This window comes from Dendrobates tinctorius, unplaced genomic scaffold (genome assembly GCF_039654945.1).
Source record: "Dendrobates tinctorius isolate UK_male_01 unplaced genomic scaffold, ASM3965494v1 ptg000019l, whole genome shotgun sequence".
NCBI lineage: Eukaryota > Metazoa > Chordata > Amphibia > Anura > Dendrobatidae > Dendrobates > Dendrobates tinctorius.
The window spans coordinates 89,170,822-89,198,195 of record NW_027361687.1 but is presented as its reverse complement, the minus strand read 5'-3'; the positions used below and the strand labels follow the sequence as shown (position 1 = coordinate 89,198,195).

The 27,374-nt window shown below is 41.9% G+C and overlaps 1 protein-coding gene across 2 annotated transcripts in view; it reads right to left on the bottom strand.

Moving 5' to 3' along the window:
* Positions 1–14,290: 14,290 nt before the first annotated feature.
* Positions 14,291–27,374, bottom strand: part of LOC141083091 (C-reactive protein-like) — an 85,591-nt gene continuing 72,507 nt past the window's right edge. For both annotated transcript variants that reach the window (XM_073567281.1, XM_073567280.1), the window contains one exon: positions 14,291–15,020. In XM_073567281.1, the coding sequence (XP_073423382.1) occupies positions 14,365–15,020 (656 nt within the window). In that variant the 3' untranslated portion in view covers positions 14,291–14,364. The remainder of the gene's footprint in view (positions 15,021–27,374) is intronic.

Here is a 27,374-nt window from a genome sequence, read left to right as displayed (position 1 = left end):
TTTTAAGAGATGTGATGGCATTCCTGATGGTGTCAGAGAGTGTAAAAATTCAACTGGGTAGTTTTCACATTCCTCTGCCTCATCAGCATCGACAGAATCATCACTTGTATATACAGTATAATCACCACTGATGCGATCCATTACTTTACAGTTCAGAAAATCGACGTCATCATTTTTCGGACATAGTATAGCATGTGATACAGCAGTGTTGAGGCTTTGTTGGTCATTAACATCAATGCAAATATGGTCTCCAAAGATCTCGGTTACTATAGAGCCAGTGCAAAGCATGTCTGGAGGAATTTCAATGACATCCTCTCCAAGGTTATGTTCATTAGACAGCTCACCATTTCCAAGTTTAAGCAACCAAGTGCTGTATTCAGGATCAGTGGAGCGCATGTTGTTGATTAGCGGTAGTCTGGTAAAATGTTGCCAATGTTCTGAATATTTAATGCAGGAATCTACAATGTCTGTTCTTGCTCCATGAGCGATGACGGGAAGACATTGTCTGAAGTCTCCTCCAAGAACAATAACTTTACCTCCAAACGGTGTTTTATTTTTTTCAGCAACATTTGTTGTCATGATGTCACGTAGAAGTCTGTCTATCACATTCAATGCATGTTTTTGGACCATAGTGCACTCATCAATAATAAAAAGTTTTGTACTCTGTAAATGTTTTCCTGCATTTGTATCGTTTTTAACCCTGGAAACGGATGTTTCGTTGATCGGAATAGGTATGCCATATAGAGAGTGTATTGTTCGGCCTCCTTGTATCAAGTTAGATGCTATTCCTGTAGTCGCTGCAGGTGAGACAATTTCTCCTTGTCCTCTTAAATGATGTGTAAGTAGATGGTATAGGTAGGTCTTTCCACTGCCACCAGGTCCATCGAGAAAAAAGCACTTTGGTGTTAAACGGCTATTTTGTAAAGCTTCAGTAATGACATTGTAGGCAAATAGTTGCTCCTGATTAAGAGTTTCTTTCATCTCTGCAGCTTTTTTAACTCATAATCCTTATCATATTGTTTAAGGAGGTGTTTAATATTTTTTGCTGGGCATGGTAAATTGAAATCAGCAAAAGTTTTTCCATGGACTATGAGGACATCTTGGACATCTTTCATAGGATATCCTTCACAATCGATACACTCTTCAGTGTCGCTGTGGTATGTATGACAGTAGTCTTGTAAAAATGGTCCTTAAATTCATTCCACAATTCAAGTGGATTACTGGGGGGGCCAAAATTACAGATATAAGCAAACATGTCTCTTAGTTGGGAAGGCATGTTAAGAATGCAAGCATCTCTTAAAAGTATGTCTCCAGATGCTATCATCGAATAATAATCCGTGTGCTAACGCAGCATCCTTAAAGGTTTCATGCATAATTCCACTGACGGTTTTAATGCTGTCAAAACTGGTAGCAGCTTTTACATGCAGTAACAACAAACGTAAATAATAGCGTTCTTGGTCTTTCACACTAACAGTATACATTCTTCCAATAACTGTGAGACCCCCACGTTTTCTTTGTTCCCATGTGCCTTGTTTCCAAACGTAGTGTTCTGGAATTTCGCGGTAGAAATAGTTATGTGCATTGTGGTCGATCTTATTAAGGTTGAAATACACCATAAGTGTAGAATTGGAATTGAGCTTTTGATGGATGTTGTCTGCAGAGTCACTCTCATGAAAATAGAGTGGTTGAGAATTAGGCAGATGTACGGCTAGGCGAATGATGGCATGAGATTGTTTATGCATAGGAAAAGCAAATATCTGCCATGCAGCCTCAGGTGCACTAACATATCTGGTATCCGTAAATTGGTGTGTTTCATCATGTTGGATGTTATTTTGGGAAATTTCAAGGTTGGCTTTGTCATGTCCTTTGTAAACGTATTTAAATAAATATTTTACACTTTGAATGGAAGCACATATTTCTACATTAATATGGCACTTGTATTTGGTGAGTAAAAATGGGTTATATGGAACTACCCATGAATTGTCAATCATCTTAGAATGGTGTTCATATGTTTTGCCAATGGGTCTGCGGTAAGTGGGATAGTCATCCTTTTCTTTGATGGTATATGGTTGGTATTGTTTAGGGAAACCTTTGATACACTTTCCAAGATCCATACAGGGAGAATTAGGATTCTGTTCTCCACAGGGACCATGAATCATGTGTTGAAGAACAATGTTATGGAGCTGAGGGTAGATTGTTTCATCAGGTATTTCAGCCCAGACTATATTGTCTATGTCCGCCTCAGTCCGTAATTTAGACAGGCTGTCAAGAATAATTAAAATATGGTGCGTGTGGGAGACCACGCTTCTGAAATTCAATGACATGGACCATTGCAGTGACGTTTCCAAATAATCCACTGCTAATGTCTTTTAACAGGGATTCCAGTTTAATTTTAAAGACGCGTGCAACCAAGTCTGGTCTGTGTTCAACACGCTGCCACGGTTCTAAATGTGTAGTAATCTCACTCCACTTAGGATTACATGTCATGGTGATAAATAGATCTGGTTGACCATACTTCGTAACAATAGCCATAGCATTCTGGTAGCGCAGCTGCATGTTTCTTGGACTGCCTTCAAAAGAAGATGGTAAAATGACAGTTTTTCCAATAGGGATGCCTTTTTGAACCAATTTTTTGAGTAGATGTTCTTGAAGGAGGCAGTAATCCTCCACTTTTAAATCTTTTTGGTGGTTGCGGATGTAATGTAGGCGATTAGCTTCGATTTTGACATAAGCATCTACTAAATATTGCTGTGTTAGCTTACCACCATTGAGGAGTGGATTAAAGTAATTTCTGACAGATAACATATAGCAATATGTTGTGAGTTCATTTTCCCCTTCACTACTGAGGCCCGAGGAACTCCCTCTTCTGGTGAAGAAAGGTAGTGAGCCTGATTGTCAAACACCTGGGGCTGATGATGATGACTGGCTGAGTGGAGTTAATGACTGGATATAAGGCTGCCGACGCCCTTCTGGCCTGCGGGTGATTTCTCTGTGGACTTCTAGGAAACCAGTCTGATTCCTGCTCATCTAAAGCTAAGATTTCTGCTTTGCCTTTTTGCATTAGTGTTTTGTTTTCCTTGCTTTTCTGGATTCTGCCATTCCCTGCTGGGGTGAGCTGAATCTCCTTTTGCCTGTTGCTCTGTCTTCAGAATATTCCTGAGTACTGACATAGCTTTTTTGAAGCCTAGCGTCTTCAGGGCCTTTTTTACTGTCAGTTTGTTGGCTCTTATTTTCATAGGGTTTTTCACGGATTGCAGACAGCAGCCTTCCTGTCCTTTCCTATCTAAGCTAGCGTGGGCCCCATCTTTGCTCAGTCTATCTTTCTGTCTGTGTTTTGTTCTTTCTTCTTGCTTCACCGTCATTATATGTGGGGGGCTGCCTTTTGCTTTGGGGTCTGCTCTGGGGCAGTTTAGATTTCCCTTTCTGTCTTTAGGCTATGTAGTCCTCCGGCTGTGATTGAGGGGCATAGGGCATCGTAGGAGCCCCCCACGGCTACTGCTAGTTGTGTTGATAGGTTCAGGGGTCTGCAATCCGATAGCTGCCAACTTCTCAGGTTTTCTGGACTTAGCTAGCATTTCTATTTTTGCCTCCTACCGTGACTCAATCATAACAGCAATAGTATTGGAGTTGTGTGATCCTCCTCGGACTTTTGCCTTGTTGTTTGAGTCCATCATGCCATCCTTGGTCTCCATAAGGGAAAAATATTGGATAGAGGAGGGCATCCAAATTGCTATGGAGAATGCTAATTTGTTGTGTTTTTGGAGCTAAAGGGTTGTGGGGATCAGGTTTTAAATGAATTAATATGTCTCTATTGAAAGGTGGCTCACCATTGTCATTTTGAAACACGACTGCTACTTCACTGACAGTGGGATTATTGTAGCGTCGAGGGTCTTGAGTACGATCTTGTTTAATAGCCATAGTGATGTTTGGCATGACAGTTCTGTTTTGTAGAGATTTAATTTTTTCTTGATCTTCCACATCACGTAACATTTGATAAGCTTCCACAAAAGGATTAATAGTTTGGATTTGAAGGGCAATAATGTTCATCAATGTAGGATGACATTTTTGATTTTCTTTACATCGTAAGCGTTGTTCGTTTGCGGTAGTGGTATCGAGAATGTAAAGTTGGGCAAATGTGCGTTGTTGGTCATCTGAGGGATGTAGTGTTCCAGTTCTATGATAGATCTGGCCATGTATGCGGAAACAGTATGGGCCATATCCAGGAGGTGGTGAAATATTTGCACCCATGGAGGCAAAAGCAAAGGAACTGTTAATACTTCGAATATTATCCATGAAATTTTTGCTAAATTCACTTTGCCCTTTCAGCAAACGTGTAAAGACATCAGAATATTGTAGTATGGGTACATGGACTTTACCCTTCTGACAGCAGAGTGTAAAGTTATTATCAGAAGGTATCTCTGCTACAAAATGAAAAGCTTGGCAATGCTCACATACATGGGTCATGTCACCTAGCTGTGTTCAGTAATACTATTTTCATCATTAGTGAAAATGTGAGGTTGTAGTAGAAGTGCATGTCCAACCGATGGGGTGCGCCTAGTTTTGAGACCAACGTATATTTGTCTTGGTTGCACTTTCTGCTGGCTAACTGCAGCTTGTATGTGAAGAAACTGTGCGTCGGTATTGACTAATGGTGGTATTGATAGGGCAGAAACAGATTGCTGATTAGTTATGTCAGTGAACGGCATATAGGATGAAATGTGGTAGTAACTTGTTCCACATGCTGATGTGGAAGCATCCTGCTGTGAGTCTACTAATGATGAGGAAGAAGCCGTCTGTTGTTGGCGGTGATGGCGTGCAGAGGCTTCTTCAGCCAATGTAATGGATTTAGAGTTAGGGGATTCGTGTGTGAGATGACGGCGTTTATAAGCCTTAATCTTGTCAAGTCGATGCTGTTTTCCTCAGGAGTCTCATTAGCACGGCGTTGTTTTTGACGTAGTGCTAAAGCAGCTTTCATTTCACTGGCATTACCATACTGTGCGTCGGTATTGACTAATGGTGGTATTGACAGAGCAGAAACAGATTGCTGATTAGTTATGTCAGTGAACGGCATATAAGATGAAGTGTGGTAGTAACTTATTCCACACGCTGATGTGGAAGCATCCTGTTGTGAGTCTAATAATAATGATGAGGAAGAAGCCATCTGTTGTCGGTGGTGACGGCGTGCAGAGGCTTCTTCAGCCAATCTAATGGATTTAGAGTTAGGGGATTCATGTGTGAGGCGACGGCGTTTATAAGCCTTAATCTTGTCAAGGCGATGGTGTTTTTCCTCAGGAGTTTCATTAGCACGGTGTTGTTTTTGTCGTAGTGCTAAAGCTGCTTTCCTTTCACTGGCATTGGCATACTTTTTGTTATGACTCATGTTGGCACAGCTAAAGGAGTCTATTTGACAGTTATCTGGCAGTGAAGAAGGCGTCCTGGAGTATTGTAGTGTAAACAGATACTAATTGGCCCTGTAATTGCCCAGCAGTAGTTATGAAGTGGTAGCGGCAAATTGGCCCTGTAATTAGACACCGGCAGTGAACAGGCAGAGGAGCAAGGCAGCAGTAGTTATGGTGGTAGAGGCAAATTAGCCCTGTAATTAGACACTGGCAGTGAACAGGCAGAGGTGCAAGGCAGTAGATGTTATGGTGGTAGAGGCAAATTGGCCCTGTAATTAGACACTGGCAGTGAACAGGCAGAGGAGCAAGGCAGCAGTAGTTATGGTGGTAGAGGCAAATTGGCCCTGTAATTAGACACCGTCAGTCAACAGGCAGAGGAGCAAGGCAGCAGTAGTTATGGTGGTAGAGGCAAATTGGAGCAAGCCAACACGTCCGCACAGCAAGTCGGCGTGAGGTAAATGACGCAATTCTCGTGAGATTTCGCCGACGCCATTTTGGATCCCGACGTCGTCCACGCCGGCGACATGCTCTTGCAGCTACTCCATCTTGAGTATCGTCCTCTTGCCATGTTAACCCTCAACACACACCTCCTCAACACACACTCCTCTCATCTTTCACATCTCCACTCACGTCCCCCCCTCTTTCACTCCACATACGACCCTTTCTCTCACTCCATCTCTCATACTCACGCCATCATCGCCACTGCTCCACGATCCCCAACATCTTCTTCCGCCGGCGCCATCCTGGATCCAGACGTCGTCCACGCCGGCGACATGTTTTTGCGGCGACGCCATCTTGAGTATCGTGAAATCCCGCGATAATCAAGATGGCGTCGCCGAAAGAACATGTCGCCGGCGTGGACGACGTCGGGATCCAAAATGGCGTCGGCGAAATCTCGTGAGTTTTCGCCGATGCCATTTTGGATCCCGACAGCATCCACGCCGGCGACATGTTCTTGCGGCGATGCCATTTTGGATTGGCGAAATCCTGCGATACTCAAGATGGCGTCACCGCAAGAACATGTCGCCGGCGAGGACGACGTCGGGATCCAAAATGGCGTCGGCGAAAACTCACGAGATTTCGCCGACGCCATTTTGGATCCCGACGTCGTCAACGCCAGCGACATGTTCTTTCGGCGACGCCATCTTGATTATCGCGGGATTTCACGATACTCAAGATGGCGTCCCTGCAAGAACATGTCGCCGGCGTGGAGGACGTCTGGATCCAGGATGGCGCCGGCGGAAGAAGATGTCGGGGATCCCGGATCAGTGGCGATGACGGCGTGAGTATGAGAGACGGAGAGAGAGAAGGGGTCGTATGTGGAGTGAAAGAGTGAGTGGACGTGAGTGGAGATGGTGAAAGGTGAGAGGAGTGTGTGTTGAGGAGTGTGTGTGTTGAGGAGGAGTGGTGTGTTGAGGGTTAACATGGAAAGAGGTGTGCGGTGACGTCACCGGTTACAACTGGATGGAAGTTGTTACAACCGGAAGCTGCTTAGGGCATTTATTATTATAGATGGTTTCACAACCTTAAGCCCACAGCTGTCAGTCACCTGTCACTAAATGAACAATCACTATTTTCTTAGAGAGTGTGCATGAACAATACTGTTATACCTTATGATTTTGAAGTGGCAATCTGGCCCTCTGATTTTCCACTTAGACACAGCTTTATCACAACTTATTTGGAGTAGATAATTGAGCCTTGTAGCTGCACCCCAATATTAGGCCTAATGATTTTTAAGAGGAAATCTGGCCTTCTGATTTGCCAGTGAAACACAGTTTTATCACAAACGATTTGGAGCAGTTATTTGGGCCTCATGACTGCACCAAAATAATAGGTCTAATGATTTGTACATGGAAATCTGGCCTTCTGATTTGCCACTGAAACACATTTTTAGCACAAACTCTTTGTGCAGCTAGTTGGCCCTCTAGACTGCAACCCAATATTAGTCCTAACAATTTTTAAGTAGAAATCTGGCATGCTGATTTGCTACTGAAACACAGATTCAAAAGATTTGGAATAGGTAATTGGGCCTCGTGGCTGCACCACATAATTAGGTCTAACGATTTTAAAGTGGAAATCTGGACTTTTGATTTGCCACTGAAACACAGTTCTAATGGAACTTAGTTTTTTGGACTTTCATGCGCTGCTTGACATATTAGACAATCCAGTTAAATTGAAAGATCAGTCTTTTATTCACATTTAATCCCAACACGTTCCAAAGTGAAAGACACTTCTTCAGGGGAAGACAAATATTTGTCTTTCCCTGAAGAAGTGTTTTTCACTTCGAAACGCGTTGGGATTAAATGTGAATAAAAGACTGATCTTTCAATTTAACTGGATTGTCTAATATGTCAAGCAGCGCATAGAAGTGTTATACTGGCGGTCACTTGCCTGACCATTTGGACGTGCAGCAGCTGATGATTTCTATATGCCTGATCTTTCCTTCAGCGGGTGAGTGGATTTTATATATCTTTATAACATTGTTATCAGATAAGACCCTATTGCACATCTCTGTTTCCTATAGTGTATTTTACTGAAACACAGTTGAAATATCGAAATATCGTTCTGCATTATACTATTTCTACTGTGGTGAAATTGATGCCACTTCAGTGGTGCAGGTCCTAATTTTTTGAAATAGTGATAAGAACAAACTTTGGTCACAAGGGAGCGCATAGGACATGGCTCCTGAAGGGTTAAATCTCATTATTGAAAAAGTCGCATGATATATACATTCATCCATTCCTATATCTTTACATTTTTTATCATTTTTAATGTATTCTGTTTTTTTATTATGTTTTAGTATGTTTTTATTAGTTTTTATTTTTTTTTATTCATTTTTATTCGTTTTGTGGCTGCATTTGTATTTTACTAATCATGTGTTTTTACTAATTGACCTTTATCTCCTATTGGTTGCCCTACCTTTATATGCCCTTCCCGTTTTATTGTATGTATTCTGCCACCTGAGGAAGATGGTGATGTACCGTAGAAACGAGTTGTGGATAATAAATAAAGGAAGATTGAATTCACCACCTCTTCTCTGTGTCCTTTGCGCTCCATTGTGACCGAGGTTTGTTCTTATCACTTCGTCCATTCCTCAGGCAGAGGCACCCGGCTGGAGCTGCAGCGGACACTTCCCATCTCATTTTACTTAACGCCAACTCAGCGCTCCACTTTGACCGTCTATTCTTACATTGTTCATACTAATTTTTGGAAATGTCAGCACTCCTGGTTCAATTTCTGTATGATGGGTTGGCTGTAGTGGAAAAGATGTCACTCCCCATTATACTATTTCTACTCTGGTGAATTTGATGCCACTTTGGTGGTGTCTGCCTATAAGTTTTGGAAATGTGGAGAGTCCTGATTGGGTCTCTTCATCAGCTGGGTTGGCTGTAGTTGAAGAGATGTTGATTCCTATTATAATATTTGTACTCTGGTGAAATTGATGCCACTTCAGTGGCGCCAGGCTCTAATTCTTGGAAATGTGAACACTTCTAGTTCGGTGTCCATGTGATGGGTTGGCTGTAGTGGAAGAGCTGTCGATCCCTATTATACTATTTCTACTGTGGTGAAATTAATGCCACTTTGGCGGTGTTTGCCAATAATTTTTGGAAATGTGGAGAGTCCTGATTGGGTCTCTCTATCTGCTGGGTTGGCTGTAGTAAAAGAACTATCGTTCTCCATTATACTATTTCTACTCTGGTGAAAATGATGTCACTTCAGTGGTGCCAAGTCCCCAATACTTGGAAATGTGAATACTTCTGGTTGGGTGTCCATGTGAAAGGTTGGTTGTATTGGAAGAGATGTCGATCCCTATTATACTATTTCTACTCTTGTGAAATTGATGCCACTTTAGTGGTGTCTGCCACTAATTTTTGCAAATATGTAGACTCCTGGTTGGGTCTCCTTCATGCGTGTTGCCTGTAGCAGTAAGCCTCCAAGACCTTCAGGCCTCCACTCAGTTTGAATCAACCACCTGTGTTACTATCCATAGATTTTTCTGAAAATTGTAGTCTTCAAAACTGTGCCACCTAAATGTGGCTGATCATGAAAGCAGGTTGAGCTGTTGCATGCTAAAGATAGGGTGCGCAGATCGCATGCGGCTGTGTGTGATAGTAGGAGGCGATGACCGGATGGGGGGCAGGGAGCCGACAGGGGGCAGGGCTTAGTGGCGCCGTGCGCTGCATGGAAAATACGCTAGTGTGAAACTAGCCTTAATTTGAGGTTGACTTCAACGCTGTAAATGTAGACCCAGATACATAATGCATGGCTGATTTCTGCCTTGCCATGCTACATTTTGTACTGTGGGTGAATTGAGACCACTTTCTTGGTTTCTGACCCTTATTTGGTGAATTTTGTCAGCTTTTGGGCCCATTTGAAGGTGTTGTGTATCTGTTTGTTTTCCCTCCCATTGACTTGAATGGTGTTCGGCTGTGTTCGGCGAATATTCAATGAAAAAGATCAGCGAACACTGCAAATTTGGCGATCATAATCCAAGCCAAACATTGAAATATCGCTCATCTCTATTGGAGAGTCCTGATTGGGTCTCTCCATCTGCTTGGTTGGTTTTAGTGGAAGAGATGTCGCTCCCCATTATACTATTTCTACTCTGGTGAAATTGATGCCACTTTGGTGGTGTCTGCCACTATTTTTTGGAAATGTAGAGAGTCCTGATTGGGTCTCTCAATCTGCAGGTTTGGCTGTAGTGGAAGAGATGTCGCTCCCTATTATACTATTTCTACTCTCATGAAATTGTTGCCACTTTGATGGTGTCTGCCCCTAATTTTTTAAAATTTGAAGACTCCTGATTAGGTGTCCATCTGAAGGGTTGGCTGTAGTGGAAGACGTGTTGGTCCTTATTACACTATTTCTACTCTGATGAAATTGATGCCACTTTGGTGATGTTTGCCACTAATTCTTGTAAGTGTGAACACTCCTGGTTGTCTCTGCATCTGATGGGTTTCCTATAGTGGAAGAGGTGTTAGTCAATAAAAATACTATTTCTACTCTGGTGAAATGAATGCCACTTTGTTGATGTCTGCCACTAATTGTTGGAAATGTGAACATTCCCGGTTGGGTCTATATCAGCTGACATCAAACCTAATACTATTATTCCACTTGCCACCACACCAGGGCAAGTTGAAAGAGCCAGTCCAAGTGTCAAAATTTGCGCATTTATTAGATGCGTTTTTTCTGGGGCAGCTGCACACTGCTATTTTTAGACTGGGGAGGGCTAATATCCATGGCCCCTTCCCAGTCTGAGAATACCAGCCCCCAGCTGTCTGCTTTAACTTGGTTGTTAATGAAAAATGTGGAGGGACTCCTCGCTGTTTTTAATTATTTATTTTAATACACTGGAGCTACGAGACTTGGCTGCTGGGAACTGAGGTGATGTCAGTAACGTTATCTCAGATCACAAAGCCCGGTTCCCATGAGAGTGGGACTATTGTGAACTGAAATGACCTTATTGTAAGGTCACTTGAGTTCATGCAAGCTGGTTCTCATGTTGCTTAGTGTCAGTGCCAACTGATGAATGACCTTTAGTCCTGCACTTGGCATGCCAACATCCATCAGTCTGCCATTTAAGATACCGTGAGACTCAGTGGCTATGAACTCAAGTAACCTTATAGGTTACTAGATTTCACAGCCACCGGGTCTTCTGGCAGCTGGAAGGCCTGGGAATCCTCTTATGACACTTTGAGGGACTCTTTAAGTTTACTTGTGTTTCCAGCTGCTGGAACACCTGGAGGCTGTGAAGTAAGGTTACCTTGGGTATGTATTTTACTGTACTTCTTAACAAATAAATACATAAATGAAAAAATGATGTGGGGTAGCTCAGTGTGATCTGGCTGTCCCTTTCATTTTCACTATCCTGCTGAGGGAAATCAGACAGCTGGGGGTTGGTGTTATTATTCTGGGAAGAAACCAGTAGCAATAAAGGTTCCCAGGTTATTCATTTCAGCTCACAGCTGATTGCTTAGCCTTTACTGTTTATAATAGGGGAGACCCCACCAAAAAAATGACAGGGGATCCCGCATATTTACGAAACAGCAAAGGCTATGCAGGCAACTGTGAGCTGATATTAATTGCCTAGGAAGTGGCCAGGGATATTGGCCCTGCTTGCAGACTAAGAACATCAGCTCTCTGCCACTCCAGAAATGGCACATTCGTAAGATGTGCCAATTCTGGCTCTTTGCCTCTCTCTTTCCACTTGCCTTGGTGTGATGGCAAGTGGGATAATAGTTGTGGGATTTGATGTCAGCTGTTTTATAGCTGCTGACATCAAGCCGACAGGTTAGTAATGGAGCTGTGTCTATAAGATACCCCCATTACTAACCTCATAGTCAAGCATAATAAAAACCGAGACAGAGCAAAGTCCTTTAATTAAAATAAAGACACAGACTACTTTATTTGACATAAAAACTCCTAGATCCTCTTTTACCCATTTATTCTCCAAAAATTTAAATAAAATGGAAAAGTTTACCTCACCTTTCCAGTAATGGCCACGTCCTATGATGTCCACATAGTTTGTAGAGTGGTCACATTAATGATGTAACCTCTCTCCATGCAATCCGTCTCACACTGAAGTGAGTGTTTTCTGGAGTGAGAGCACGGCTACTTGTCACCAGCATTGATGTCATTAAGCTTGCTATCCATCACATGATATTAGGCTTTGCTGTTGTAATAAAGATTCTTTGGGACCCAGATAAATTAAGAAGTTTTCATTTCCACAACCTGTTTCAACGCTGGAGTAACGTCTTTTTCAAGTGAAAAAAACCAAATGCAATTTGGAAGCAAGCAAGTAACCAGATTGCCTACACCTGCTTTTACCATGTGAATTAGCACATCAGGTTGTGCTTCATCTGGTGCTTTCTACCCCATTTATTAATTTGCTATCCTGCATACCCTGCTGCCCTGGTCTGGGTAAACCATACGCCATCCATCCAGAATTCCTTTGCTGCACCATCGGTCCTTTCTGCTCACTTAGACCTTTGGCTAAGAGAGTCCAACTCACCAGGTGAGATCATAACTATCAGGCTGCAAGGTGGCCAAAAATCTCCTCCATCAGCCTGCTGTGCTCAAATTGACTTTCCTTTCCTCCTGCTTCCAAAATGGCAATCACAGTTGTATGGGTTGTATGGGGTAGGCAGCTGTACGTCTAAATTAAATGTACTGCTGCCCTGCACTCCCCATGTCACATGGTATCTGCATTCCAGCAGTGCCTTCATGTGTTTTTTCCTCCACACATTCCTATTACATGCCATTGTGGTAGCCAACTTGGAAGCAGATGAAAAGGAACACTGGTTTCAGTAGTAGAGATAGCAGTAGGCAAACAAAAGCCATCAGAATATGACTGTATATCTGACTAACACTATAAATAGTCACTTCAGTCCCATGGTAGAGGGTAACTGTAAGATTCAGGTTTACTTTTTATTTCATTCTTTGTGGCAATCCACAATCCAGAGCTTTTTTACTTTTTGATATTTTTTAATTAAAGGGAAACTGTCAGTAGGTTTTTGCTATGTAATCTTAAAGCAGGATATTGTAGGGACAAATTCCCTGTTTTCAGCAATGTATCACCTATATTACTGAGTGCTGTAGTTGTGGTAGAATCACAGCTTTATCTGCTGTAGATCTAGCAGAGCTCAAATGCTGAGCTGTGTATAACCCCACCCACACACACCACTGATTGGCTGCTTTTTGTGTTCATTTTATATTGACAAAATGATGCTAATCAGTGGTGGGGGGCATCTGGACTAGGGGGCTCGAGACACTTAGTCCTCTAGTGATAATTTCTGTAATCACCAGCAATACACCAGTTTGGGTGACATGGTAGCCCAGTGGTTAGCAATGCAGCTTTGTGGTGCAGGAAACCTGTCTTCAAAACCCACAAATGAGAAGATCTGTAAGGATCTGGGGTGATTTATTTTATATCTTGATTTTTTCAAAGCGTTTGTGGGAAAATGTGTGTAAATGGGTAACTGGCTTAGTGAGACAAAGCAGAGTGTGGTTATAAATGGCATATTCTCTAACTGGGGCGCTGAGGTCGGTGTTGGGACATATTCTCCTCAACATATTTATTAACAATCTGGTAAAAGGTTTACACAGTAAAATATCAACATTTGCAGATGATACAAAACTATGTATAGCAGTTAATACAAGAGATGATAGTATTCTGCTACAGATGGATCTGGATAAGTTGGAAACTTGGCCCGAAAGGTGACAGATGCGGTTTAACAATGATAAATGTAAGGTTATACACATGGGAAGAAGGAATCAATATCACCATTACACACTGAACGGGAAACCACTGGGTAAATCTGACATGGAGAAGGACTTGGGGTTCCTAGTTAATGATAAACTTACCTGGAGCAGCCAGTGCCAGGCAGCGGCTGCCAAGGCAAACAGGATCATGGGGTGCATTAAAAGAGGTCTGGATACACATGATGAGAGCATTAAACTGCCTCTGTACAAATCCATGGTTGGATAGCACATGGAGTACTGTGTACAGTTTTTGGCACCAGTGCTCAGGAAGGATATAATGGAACTAGAGCAAGTACAAAGGAGTTAAACAAAATTAATAAAGAGGGTGGGGGAACTACAGTTAGCCCAGTGAAAATCTGGAATTCCTTGCCTGAGGAGGTGGTGATGGTGAACTCAGTTGTTGGGTTCAAGACAAGCCTGGCTGTCTTCCTGGAGCGTCACAATATTGTATCTTACAGTGATTAGGTTTCTTAGAAGGACGTAGATCTTTGGATTTATTCTGAAGGAATATAGGTTGAACTGGATGGACAAATGTATTTTTTTGGCCTCGCTATGTTACTATGCAATACTGCAATAATGTCCAAAAATAGTGTTTTTTATGTACGCACATGGCACTTAATTCCGTAAAGTAAGTAGAAATGACAGTAAGCATTTTATTCCACGTTGTCTTAAAATGTCATTATAACCATCATTAGACATCTGATCAGTTGAAACATTGAGTATATAGGGATGCAGTGTAGCCCCAGGATTTACATTGAAGTTTTGGTTCGATCAAGACATTTCCCTTAATTTCAAAGTTTAAAGATCTCCAGTTAATAACATTTCCAGTGTAATCACCGGCGACTACCTTTTGAATGTTTTCTGGTGTCAGCACATAATCACACATATGGACATCACTGATCTCACCCACAAAGCTTTGTTTCGAGTCAAACCCACCACCGAATGAGTCCTGGTCCTGTCCAAGAATAATTCTCATCTCTGTTGTGAATGAAAACCCTTTTTGGGACAATCTTCGAGGATATAGTTTACCATTGACCCAAAGCTGAATGACTCCAGTTTCTGAGTCCCATGTCACACATGTATGTTTCCAATCTAGAACATCTAGATCTGTCTTGATTTTGCTTTCTTTCTGATTCACATAGACATAGCTAAAATTAGGCGGTTCAGGAAAAATGAGAAATGCATTATCTTGGTTGGAACCAGCCATGGCCAGAGAAAAAAGGCTGTAACTGCGAGACAGCTCAGTATAGGACCTCAGGCAAACAGAAAGCTTCCGTAGAGGCGCTTTTACTTCTGGTTTTAAGATCACGTATGAAGTTGAAGATTCTCCTGGGAAGAGGAAGACTTTGTTTCCCAAATCTAAAACATAAAAAAATCCAACAGCATAAATAATATAATGAAAGATTTATAAATGCAAGATATGTATCACTGAAATAGTAACTAAACTTTTATTAATTTATTTTAATACTTTTGCTCAGCAAAGGAAAGTTCAGAAACATTGCAAATTAGATTATTTGTGATTTGTCTTTATTCCTCAAAATTATATTGCATGTAATTGGCTTAAAAAACCCACATTTCCCCAGTCCATGAGCCTGCTTTTAGCTGAATTAATATCAGAACATATCCTTTAGAGTACAAATGATGGCAGTGATAATTTCAGCTCAGCACTGAGGTCTCACTAACTCTGGGGAGAAGCTGCTGATGGAGAATGTTCTGATAAGGTCAACACTTAGAGGAGGAGACAAGTGCTGACCCATCACTATCATCATCAGTACTCCAAATGAGCATGACCAGATATCAATGCAGCTGAAGGCAGGCAATATAATAGGAAAAGCAGGAGTCTGGAAGCCACATTATATCCATTTTTAATAGGAAAGAAGGCAAATTCTCTAATAAAGAAATTTGCATAGTTTCATAACTCTACATTATGAACACAAATATAAAAAATATGAAAGTTAAATTTGTTCTGTCCAGCCATATAATTGCTGTCTAGAAAGTTTAGTCATATTTTTTATGTCTCTGTTATTACAGACAATGTATATTTTGTGTGTTTTAATCCTCCTTATATTTCATATTGTAAGGTAACAGCACCATCTGCTGGCGGTTTAATGTATAGATTCTAGTTTAGTTTGCAATGTATTATGGGAAGTTCCTAGGGCATTGTGGGATTGTTCCTGTTGCATTGTGGTCTTATGACACTGTGAAGGGAACAGCAGCCATTGTTCCTCCATGCGTCTGAGGAGAAACCTCACCATTCATTTTCTTCATGCTCCTTAAACAGCCTGCTCTAAGCATAGTTGGTAAGCAGTATCTATGTGTTACAGTCCTGTGTCTATCCATACGTTTGCTGTACTAAGTAGGTAATCATCACCTATGTATTACCTCATGTTACTGTATATTACCTCATGTAAGGCTAGTTTCATATTTGTGTCTTTGTGCGCAGCGCATTGTGCGCAAGTAAAAACGCATGCAAAAACGCACATGCATTTTTGCATGCGTTTGCGTTTTTTACGTGCATGCGTTTTCTAGGTTTCACATTTCACAGGATGAAAATCCTTGAAACAGACTCCACCAATGGGACACCAGTGGGCGTGTGTCATGGGCAGGGGGTGGTTTAAACCAGTGTCTAGACATGTTTACTCTTAAAACACATGCAAACGCAAGCGTACGCATGTCCAAGCGCACGCCTGCATTCCCATAGACTGCACATAGTAATGCGTTGTTTTGACCCATTCTGTATGCAAGTGTACGCCTTCCTTTTTTTTTTTGCCGACTTTGGACGGACCCAAAAATGCAACATGTTGTGTCTGGCGCGTCTAGACGCACACCTGGAAAAAACGCATGCGCATGCATGCAAACGCAAGACCATGCATACGCCATGTTAAACATAGGTACACATGACGCATGTGCACTGATGCGCACAAAAACACTAATGTGAAACCAACCTTACCTGTTTATTACCTCTTATTACTGTGTATTGCAGGCGATTTGTGTTTTATGCTCTGTGCAGTTATATATTCTGAAATGCTCCTGTTATTGCACCCTATAGTTTCACTCTTTCCTGTCACATCTGCAATCAATAAAAGGTTACAACTTACAGTCTCTTTTTCTAAAAGAAGACAGGGGGTTTAGCTACATGTCTCACTACACACCATGCTACCATGTATGAGGACAGTATAAAATTACTTTTTAAAAGGGTTATCTATCTTCTGAAAAGAAAGATAAAAGGGGCATCAGAATTGATAAAGTAGCATATAATCTATACTGAGCTCTTCTTTTCCTAGTTATACAGTTAAGGCCCCTTTACATTTAGCGATGCATCAGCGATCCCGACCATGATATGACCCGGTCAGGATCGCTGGTGCATCACTAAATGGTCGCTAGTGAGCTGCTACACAGGCAGATCTCACAGCGATGCAGCAGCGATCTAGCGGTCGCTACTTACCTTTCAGACGCGGCGATCCTGACGTCCTCCCGTCCGCGTCCAGGCATTGGAAGCCAAGCAGGAAGCGCCCGACGAGAAATGGAGCTGCGCGATCAGCGGGGGATCCGGTCGGAGGTAAGTATCACACATAGCGATATCGCTGCTGCGTCACCAAATCGGTGATGCTTTAGCGATATTGTTAGCGATATCGCTATGTGTAAAACCCCCTTTTGTCCTCATCTGGCATGTGACCGCCTTAAACAATCAAGTGTTAACGTACTGATACTGCCAGTAAGCAATGAGAGCCATGATGCCAGCAATACGACGTGTGACTGTTACGCCACCATCTATTTATATAATTACCTTGTAATGTTTTCATTTCCTGTTCTGTCCAGATGTCACCGTATCCCAGAATTCCAAGTGGATGAAGTTCACCGACCATCATATTGGAACACCCAAGTGATGGGTGTCTCAATATGGAAACTGCTGCTGGTAGCAGCCTATTGCGTGGTGCGACCAGCAGAACACCATCACACCACACACTCTATACGCCGTACACACCACACACACTCACACACTATCACACACTATCACACACACACTCAGTCACACTCACACTCATACACTCACACACTCTCACCCATACAGCCTCTTGCGCGGTACCACCAGCGGAACATCATCGCACTGCGCCTGCGCAAATTCCGAGAGATGGTATATACTCCGGCTGTACAACAATGGACAGCGAGTAGTAAAACGCTCGCTTGACACCGGCTGGTAACCACTGACCTGGTGTGATAGGAAATGGGCTCTGTTACTGCACAGACACTGCAGAAACTGATGCCGAAGCCTGTTAAACCTCACAGGCTACGGCTAGAGGAGCGCTAGCGTGAGGTCTCAGGACACTGCTTCTGAGACACAAGAAGCGTGCCCTTTTAGACCCACTAGTGCCTGGAACCGTTACTGCGGAGCCAGGTAAAGTTCTCCCTGGAACACTGTGCTCTGTTAAACATCACAGGGAACAGCAAGCATTAGCCTACTGCTCTGAGCGTGTACTGCATCTGCACTTGCGGTCACCACTAACCAGCCTGAGCTTAAAGCTGCAAAGCACACTATCTGTGCACAGCGCCATACAGACGGACGCTGCAACATATGCGGTACTGTGATGCCTGTGCCGACTGGCGTCCACTGGCAATAACGGATGAGTGAGCTGAATGCACTGCGGCGCTAGGCAGTACCAGTACTAAGTGCTAACTCTAACCTCTAAACCCTACTAACATGTGTATCAAAGGGAAGGGGTTTCATAATGAGTCATTCACCTGTCTCATACATCCATCATCACACACACCACAATAAACATAAGAACTAATGTCTATAATAGCGCATGGCGGGGCGGCCATGGGAGGCTTTTGTAGCCACGACTTTCCGAGACCTTCCTGATGATCCAATCAGAGCAGAAGCAGGACCTGAGCATGTGACCTCCGATCTCCAATGAGAGATCGTCCCACGGGCATGCTCAGTGGACCAAAAGGAGGACTTAGTCCCTGGAGATGCTTTGCTATAGCTGGACCAGAGGTGGCAGCAGCAACCAAACCCACAATGCTAGTCTGAGCAGGGCACCAGGATCGATGGACCTGCTGAGCAGCCTCCTCTGCGGCTGAAGAGGAATGGGAGACCGTAGAAGGCAAGGCTTGGGATTCCTCCTGTGCAGCGGCAGGAACCTGACTCCTAACACGCAGTGAATCATTTGGCTGATCCCAGCGGCAGATGCACGACGTGTCTACAGGCAGAGGAAGCTGGTCACATTAAAGGGGTTTCCCCATGAACGAAAGTTCATTTTAAAAATTGTCTGTGTTTGACCGTGTACGGAGCATACTACATCTCCTGGACAGGGAGGAAGCAAAAGACAATACTGACATTACAGCAGGAGATTCCAGAGGATACATGTTGTGAGGTAAAATATTGTTTAAAAACAGTCAGTGAAATATTTTACCTCACAAAATGAATCCTCTGGGATCCTCTGCTGTAATGTCAGTATTGTCTTTTGCTTCCTCCCCTGCCCAGGAGATGCTCCGTACATGGTCAGACACAATCTCCTGGGCAGGGGAGGAAGCAAAAGATTCGACTTTCAATGGAAAAGTCGATTATTTTTTTGCTGGACCCATCAAACAGGTCTGGGGACATGAGGAAAAAGCTGAAATGCATGGAAAAAAGCTAAAACTAAATGGGAACAGCATGGAGAAGATACCAGAATGCCTTTCTGACTCACATATGGTATCTGGGAATAATGTTGTCGGACTATTGCGCCGGTTTTACGGATTTCTAAAGAGACCTACCAAATGAAACAATTTTTTTAAAGGGAAAAATGCTAATAAACATTTTTCTCTTTCACAATTACATCTGTATATAACGCCAAATAAAAACAATAATAAAAAAAATATACCTTCCCTTTAGCATATGTTCTTACGGAGAGTTTTAGTTTTTCCTTTAACATTTGTGAGGGCCCTCACTCCTACATTTGGGAGGTTGCTACCTCATGCCAAATAGTTAGCAAGATAGTGGAATACATGTTCCCCATCCCTTTACAATGCCATTTCAAACATGCCTATTTGAATTTTGGGCTATGCCCGCCGCCACTACCATGTCCACCGCCATGTCATTATGCGGCCATCGCTTTTCATTTTCAGAGGGCCAGCAGGTGCTGTGAAACCTATGTTTTGGATTCTATCAAACACCAAAAGCATTAGAATTAAATTCTGAATACAGTGTATGCAAGTGAGGGCCTGTATTGTGCTCAGTCTGCCAGGCCTGAAACCCATGTCAGGACCATGTACAAGCCTCATTTTACTTTGAAGCAGCCTCTTAAAGGGAAAGAGACAGGAGTGACATTGACCAATCTGCACAAGCCTACGCACTTCTTCTGGAAACTACCCAACCAGGCAGAATGTATCTTTTGCATGGTTTTGAGCAACAATGGAATAATTACAGGATACTGTATGTCCCAGTGAGTGTCAAGGTCTGTGGAGTGTATTACTCAGGTAACAGGCAATACTACAGAGCTCAGGTAAAGGCCTTAACATGGCAATGACCCTGTTCCAATATGTGTAAGGCTGCGGCCTGAATAAGTCTGTGGAGCGTATTAACCTAGTCTTTAAGACGTGCTTAAAATGTACATAAACTGGCCAATATCCCATCACCATTTTTTTTGTAAGGAACTAAATTTAGAAAATGTTAGTTAAGAGACTGCTTAATAAAGAGACAGACGTTTCATTTAGGAGCCTGGAAAAGTCAGCATTGGTCCTTGACGATGTAAAACCAGAGTACACCTCATTCTACTTGCAATAGGACAAGCTGGAAGGCAAAAAAAAGTGCTAGTAATATCCCATAAGTAATAGGAATGAAAAAATAACTTTTAACCATGTCAAAGGAGTTGAAAAGTCTTGAATGAGGAAAAGAAGGGCTCAATTCTGGTTTTACTAGCAGAGAAATACAGTGAGCGTCATGTTGCCTCCATCCTTAAAATTTCTAAGATAGCAGTCCATTACAACAAGGTCAAGCAGCAGACATTGGGGACAAGAAAGCTACAGACTGTCAGAGGGCGAAAACAACTCTCCACTAACCGGGATGACCATCATCTTATTCGAATGTCACTCAGCAACCGCAGGATGACATCAAGTGACCTACAAAAGGAATGGCAACTAGCAGCTGGGGTGAAGTGCTTGGCAAGAACAGTTCGTAACAGTCTCCTAGATGCAGGGCTCAAGTCATGTAAAGCTAGAAAAAAGCCTTTCATGAATGAGAAGCAAAGGAGAGCATAAGACCATAGGATTGGACCATAGAGGACTGGAGTAAGGTAATCTTCTCCGATGAGTTTAATTTTCAGCTGGTCATCTAATGGTTAGACAGAGACCTGGAGAAGTGTACAAGCCACAGTGTCTTGCTCCCACTGTAAAATTTGGTGGAGGATCAGTGATGATCTGGGGATGCTTCAGCAAGGCTGGAATTAGGCAGGTTATTCTTTGCAAAGGACTTATGAATAAAGTCGCATACAAGGTTATCCTGGAAAAACAGTTGATTCTTTCTGCTCAGACAATGTTCCCCAACTCTGAGGGCTGGTTTTTCCAGCAGGACAATGCACCATTTCACACAGCTAGGTCAATCAATGTGTGGATGAAGGACCACCACATCAAATCCCTGTCATTGCTAGCCCACTCTCCAGACCTGAACCCCACTGAAAACCACTGGAATGTAATCAAGAGGAAGATGGATAGTCACAAGCTATCAAACAAAGAAGAACTGCTTAAATTTTTGTACCAGGAGTAGCAAAAGGTCTCCCAAAAGCAGTGTGAATGACTGGTGGAACGCATGCCAAGATGCATGAAAGCTGTGATTAAGGGTACAGTATGTGCACACATTGTGGATTGCTGTACTGATTCACAGCGGATTTGGCCCTGCAGATCCACTGCAGATCTACCAGAGAATACAGTACAAGTTATCCAATGGAAAAAAAAAAATGCTGTGCACATGCTGCGGAAACACAGCGGTTTATTTTCTGCAGCATGTCAATTTTTTTTGCGGACTCCGCAGCGTTTTTACACCCATTCCATTATAGGAATCCACAGGTGTAAAAACACAGGCCAAATCCGCACAAAATCTTCTAGAAATCCGCAGTACATCAGCAGGTAAAACGCAGGTATTTTGACCTACGTAGTCTGCCAAAAATAGCAGATTCTGCACTGAAAATTCCGCACAGTAATCCACAATGTGTGCACATACACTAAAATCATGGTTATTCCACAAAATATTGATTTCTGAACTCTTCCTGATTTAAAACATTAATATTGTTGCTTCTAAATGATTATGAACTTGTTTTCTTAGCATTATTTGAGGTCTGCAAGCACTGCATTTTTTGTTATTTTGACCATTTCTCATTTTCTGAAAATAAATACAAATTTTTTTCCTGGAAATTCGGAGACATGTTGTCAGTAGTTTATAGAATAAAAGAGCAATTTACATTTTACTCAAAAATATAACTATAAAGAGAAAGATCAGACAAACTGAAAATTTTGCAGTGGTCTCTTAATTTTTGCCAGAGCTATATGCCCTATCTAACTAACAATTTTTGAACAGACATATATGCTGACAAGGGACAATTGAACCCTGCTCTGTGAGAATGAACTGGATGAGGTTGTTGACTGTTGTGTCTGGGCAATTGCAGGTTGTGGACAGCGCCTCCTTCCTGGACAGAAGAGTGGGAATGATGTAACACGGGAAGGGCTAGTTGTTTCACCGTCAGACACAGATTTTGTACCCAGGCATTCCACTCACCTACTGGGTTGCTGTGCATATGAGCAGTATATGGCATATGCTAGCAAAGGTATTATGTAGAATTTCCCTGTGGGTAAGAATTTTGAACTTGCACCATATATATATATACAGTCATATGTAAAAGTTTGGGCACCCCTATTAATGTTAACCTTTTTTCTTTATAACAATTTTGGTTTTTGCAACAGGTATTTCAGTTTCATATATCTAATAACTGATGGACTCAGTTATATTTCTGGATTCAAATGAGGTTTATTGTACTAACAGAAAATGTGCAATCTGCATTTAAACAAAATTTGACCGGTGCAAAAGTATGGGCACCCTTATCATTTTCTTGATTTGAACACTCCTAACTACTTTTTACTGACTTCCTGAAGCACTAAATTGGTTTTGTAACCTCATTGAGCTTTGAACTTCATAGCCAGGTGTATCAAATCATGAGAAAAGGTATTTAAGGTGGCCACTTGCAAGTAGTTCTCCTATTTGATTCTCCTATGAAGAGTGGCATCATGGGCTCCTCAAAACAACTCTCAAATGATCTGAAAACAAAGATTATTCAACATAGCTTTTCAAGGGGAGGATACAAAAAGTTGTCTCAGAGATTTAACCTGTCAGTTTCCACTGTGAGGAACATAGTAAGGAAATGGAAGAACACAGGTACAGTTCTTGTTAAGCCCAGAAGTGGCAGGCCAAGAAAAATATCAGAAAGGCAGAGAAGAAGAATGGTGAGAACAGTCAAGGACAATCCACAGACCACCTCCAAAGACCTGCAGCATCATCTTGCTGCAGATGGTGTCACTGTGCATCGGTCAACAATACAATGCACTTTGCACAAGGAGAAGCTGTATGGGAGAGTGATGCGAAAGAAGCCGTTTCTGCAAGCGCACCACAAACAGAGTCGCCTGAGGTATGCAAAAGCACATTTGGACAAGCCAGTTACATTTTGGAAGAAGGACCTGTGGACTGATGAAACAAAGATTGAGTTGTTTGGTCATACAAAAAGGTGTTATGCATGCGCTGTATTGTTGACCAATGCACAGTGACACCATCTGCAGCAAGATGATGCTGCAGGTCTTTGGAGGTGGTCTGTGGATTGTCCTTGACTGTTCTCACCATTCTTCTTCTCTGCCTTTCTGATAGTTTTCTTGGCCTGCCACTTCTGAGCTTAACAAGAACTGTACCTGTGTTCTTCCATTTCCTTACTATGTTCCTCACAGTGGAAACTGACAGGTTAAATCTCTGAGACAACTTTTTGTATCCTTCCCTTGAAAAGCTATGCTGAATAATCTTTGTTTTCAGATCATTTGAGAGTTGTTTTGAGGAGCCCATGATGCCACTCTTCATAGGAGAATCAAATAGGAGAACTACTTGCAAGTGGCCACCTAAAATACCTTTTCTCATGATTTGATACACCTGGCTATGAAGTTCAAAGCTCAATGAGGTTACAAAACCAATTTAGTGCTTCAGGAAGTCAGTAAAAAGTAGTTAGGAGTGTTCAAATCAAGAAAATGATAAGGGTGCCCATACTTTTGCACCGGTCAAATTTTGTTTAAATGCAGATTGCACATTTTCTGTTAGTACAATAAACCTCATTTGAATCCAGAAATATAACTGAGTCCATCAGTTATTAGATATATGAAACTGAAATAGCTGTTGCAAAAACCAAAACTGTTATAAAGAAAAAAGGTTAACATTAATAGGGGTGCCCAAACTTTTACATATGACTGTATATATATATAGAGAGAGAGAGAGAGAGAGAGAGAATGTTTCATTATTCATATTTTTATTCTGTGTAAGGCTGAAACCTGAAGAATTGTGTGGAGCATATTAATGCATTCTTGTTCCAAAATGTCCAAGTGCAGACCCAAAAACAACAGGCTACCAGATACACACTTAACCCCTTAACGACCACCGATATGCCTTTTAACGGTGGCAGTTAAACCACAGAGTAAATAACTGACGGCGCTGAGTTTTAAGGTTATAGCGCCCCCAGGAGTCAGAATTTCTCCGGGGTTTCAGCTGCATGGGGTAGCCAAGAACCCAGAGAACATGATTCGGGCCTGTGGGACAGTCAGGAAAAACTATGTGGAGTTTCCGTCACAGTCGGTGTCCAGACGTTTGGAGAAGGGGGCATCATTCTCACTCGCAAGTAACCAACTTCTTGCAGTGAAGTGGAATGACAGGAAGGATGTCTATATGCTGACCACACTGCATGGGGACACCACTGTGACGGTCAGAGACAGGGGTCCCACCAGGGACAAGGAAAAACTGGTCTGCAACACAGATTTTAATAAATATATGGGAGGCATTGGATTGTCAGACCAGATTCTGCAAAAGACAAGTGGAAGTGGACATGGAAGACAAGGGTCTGGTACAAAAAGGTGGCAAACTACCTTATTCAAACTGCCACATACAACAGTTTTGTCCTGTACAAAAAGTCCCAAGGACCGCTTACATTCCTCCAGTTTCAGGAAAAAATTGTTGAGGACCTCATATTTGAGTCGATGGCACAGGAGGAAGCCTTCGAGTCTGAGGATTCCCAGAGACTTTGAGAGCATCACTTTCCTCACCCTGTCCCTGTCACTCACACCCAAAACTATCCTCAAAAAAGATGCCGAGTTTGCAGGAAGCATGGCAGACAGAGTGATTCCCGGTTCTATTGCCCCATGTGCCTATCCCAGCCAGGCCTTTGTATCTCCCCCTGTTTGCAGACCTACCACACCACCTACAATTAGATTTTGTTTTTTTTAATAATTTTTATTTTCTAGTTAGTGGCCCCAGAATAGTAATTTGGAACAAGTAATAGAAAATATTTTCATTAGTAGATCCCATTTTACCCCATTTCACAATTAATTCCAGGACTTCCTCAATCACATACCAAACTACTATTCCAACAAGTTCTCATCCACGCACCCATGTCTGTACACTCCAGAGTGTGGACCCCACAAATGTTCTTGAAAAGTTAGGTCATCTGAAAATTCTAGGACTTGATCAATCACATACCAAACTACTATTCCAACAAATTCTCGTCCACATACCCACGTCTGTACACTCCAGAGTGTGGACCCCACAAATGCTCTTGGAAAGTCAAGTCATCTTAAAATTAATTAAAATTCTAGGACTTGATTACTCACAAACATTTTTGACCATTTATCTAACTTTGACTGTTTTTACGACTGTATTGCTACACAAAACTTTTGCTTTCATTTATATTACTTATAGAATATATGTTTGGGGGCGCTAGTACTAATGGAGGAATGCCCGCTGCAAGACAGAACAACACACCACAACGTTGTAAAAATGAGTAATAAACATAAATGTTTGTCTGCGCTGGGATATCCTCAATATATCACGCTGAATTACCCCTAAGTTGAAATATATAAAATAATATGAATGGTAGAACTACAAAGTTATGTGAAAATGTAAAAATATGTACAAATCTAAAATATGTAAAAGAGGATAAGAATTATGGAACAAGAAGCAATAAAATAAGAAGGACACGTTGGAGCTTTACCTCAGATGCAGCCAGTACAGGATATGAAGACTTGCATTGAAGAAGGAGGATATTTCCTCTGATGTAGCGTACTGAGCTCTTCTTGAGGACAAGACAGGGTTAAATCTCCAACACGCAGGCAACTGCTGAGGCTCTGTCCTGGCCGGCAGGTGACAGGCACTCCGATTCCTCACAGATCTGAGATAAATCTCCAACGGGTCCTTTTTATTTTATTGCTTCTTGTTCCATAATTCTTATCCTCACATATACGCCTCTTTTACATATTTAGATTTTACATATTTTTACATTTTCACATAACTCTGTAGTTATACCATTCATATTATTTTAAATATTTTAACTTAGGGGTTATTCAGCGTGAAATATTGAGGCTATCCCAGCGCAGACACACATTTATGTTCATGTATATTACTTATATTTATTTTGGATCATATGGGCATGATCATTTTATTGGAGGGTCTCTAATAATGAGTAAGTTTCATACTTATACACTGTGGGCTTTATGGTTCTTGCTGAACTACTGGTAACAGGCAATACTTTATGGTTTCTGTAGGGGATTTATTATTTTGTGCATATAGCGGTTCCTACGGGTGGGAGCTTGCTATGGTGCACCACCTCTATTGGCACATTCGTCTCTCATATATCGATTGATGGAGCTAAACGGATGTTGTATGACCAGTCTTTGAAAGTGTCTGCCATTCTAACCCTGCTGGTGTTCTTTCTTCTTTGGAACAAACTCAGCTTTGCCACATAGTTGGCTGCATTTTCCTCCACATTTTTCCCTTCATTCCAGTACAGTTTATTATTCCTGCTACAATATACGCAAATGCGGGCAACTGTTTAGTTAGCAAGGCCAAATTTTATAATCAGCCAGTGTGTTTTTGGGAGCATGCCTCCCTGTGTGAGTAATCATTCCTGGAAGGATTTTCTTGTTTGCTCAATGTCTCTAGAAGCTTTGAATGGCTCCTGGAACCTCAATTTTACCCTAAAGACCAAATGGTGTGCCATCTATTATTATAGACAAAGCCGTGTGTCCAGTACTCACATTGGTGCCGTATTGGATATATTTCTGAACACATTAAAAGTAGTGCAATAAAGTTAAAGATGTGTTCCTCAGAACGTACAAAAAAAATCATAAAAGAAAAGTGAAAAAAATTAAAATTGTTATTTTTCAAACTTGTGTTGCATCAACTGCATAAAAAATGGTGGTATCAAACTACTCACTACCTCCATACATAGATTTGAGGGTACAATTTATAAAAAAAAAAAAACACATTTATGGAGGATTTTTGTTTCTCTTGAACAACATAAAGCTCTGCAAATATGACAATCTATTTCAAATAAAGCCAAATTTGTCACATTGTGCCTCTTCCTGTTCAAGCCCTGTAGTTTGTCCAAACAAAACTTTTTGACTACATATGGGATATCACCGCACTCATAAGAAAGTGGGTAACAA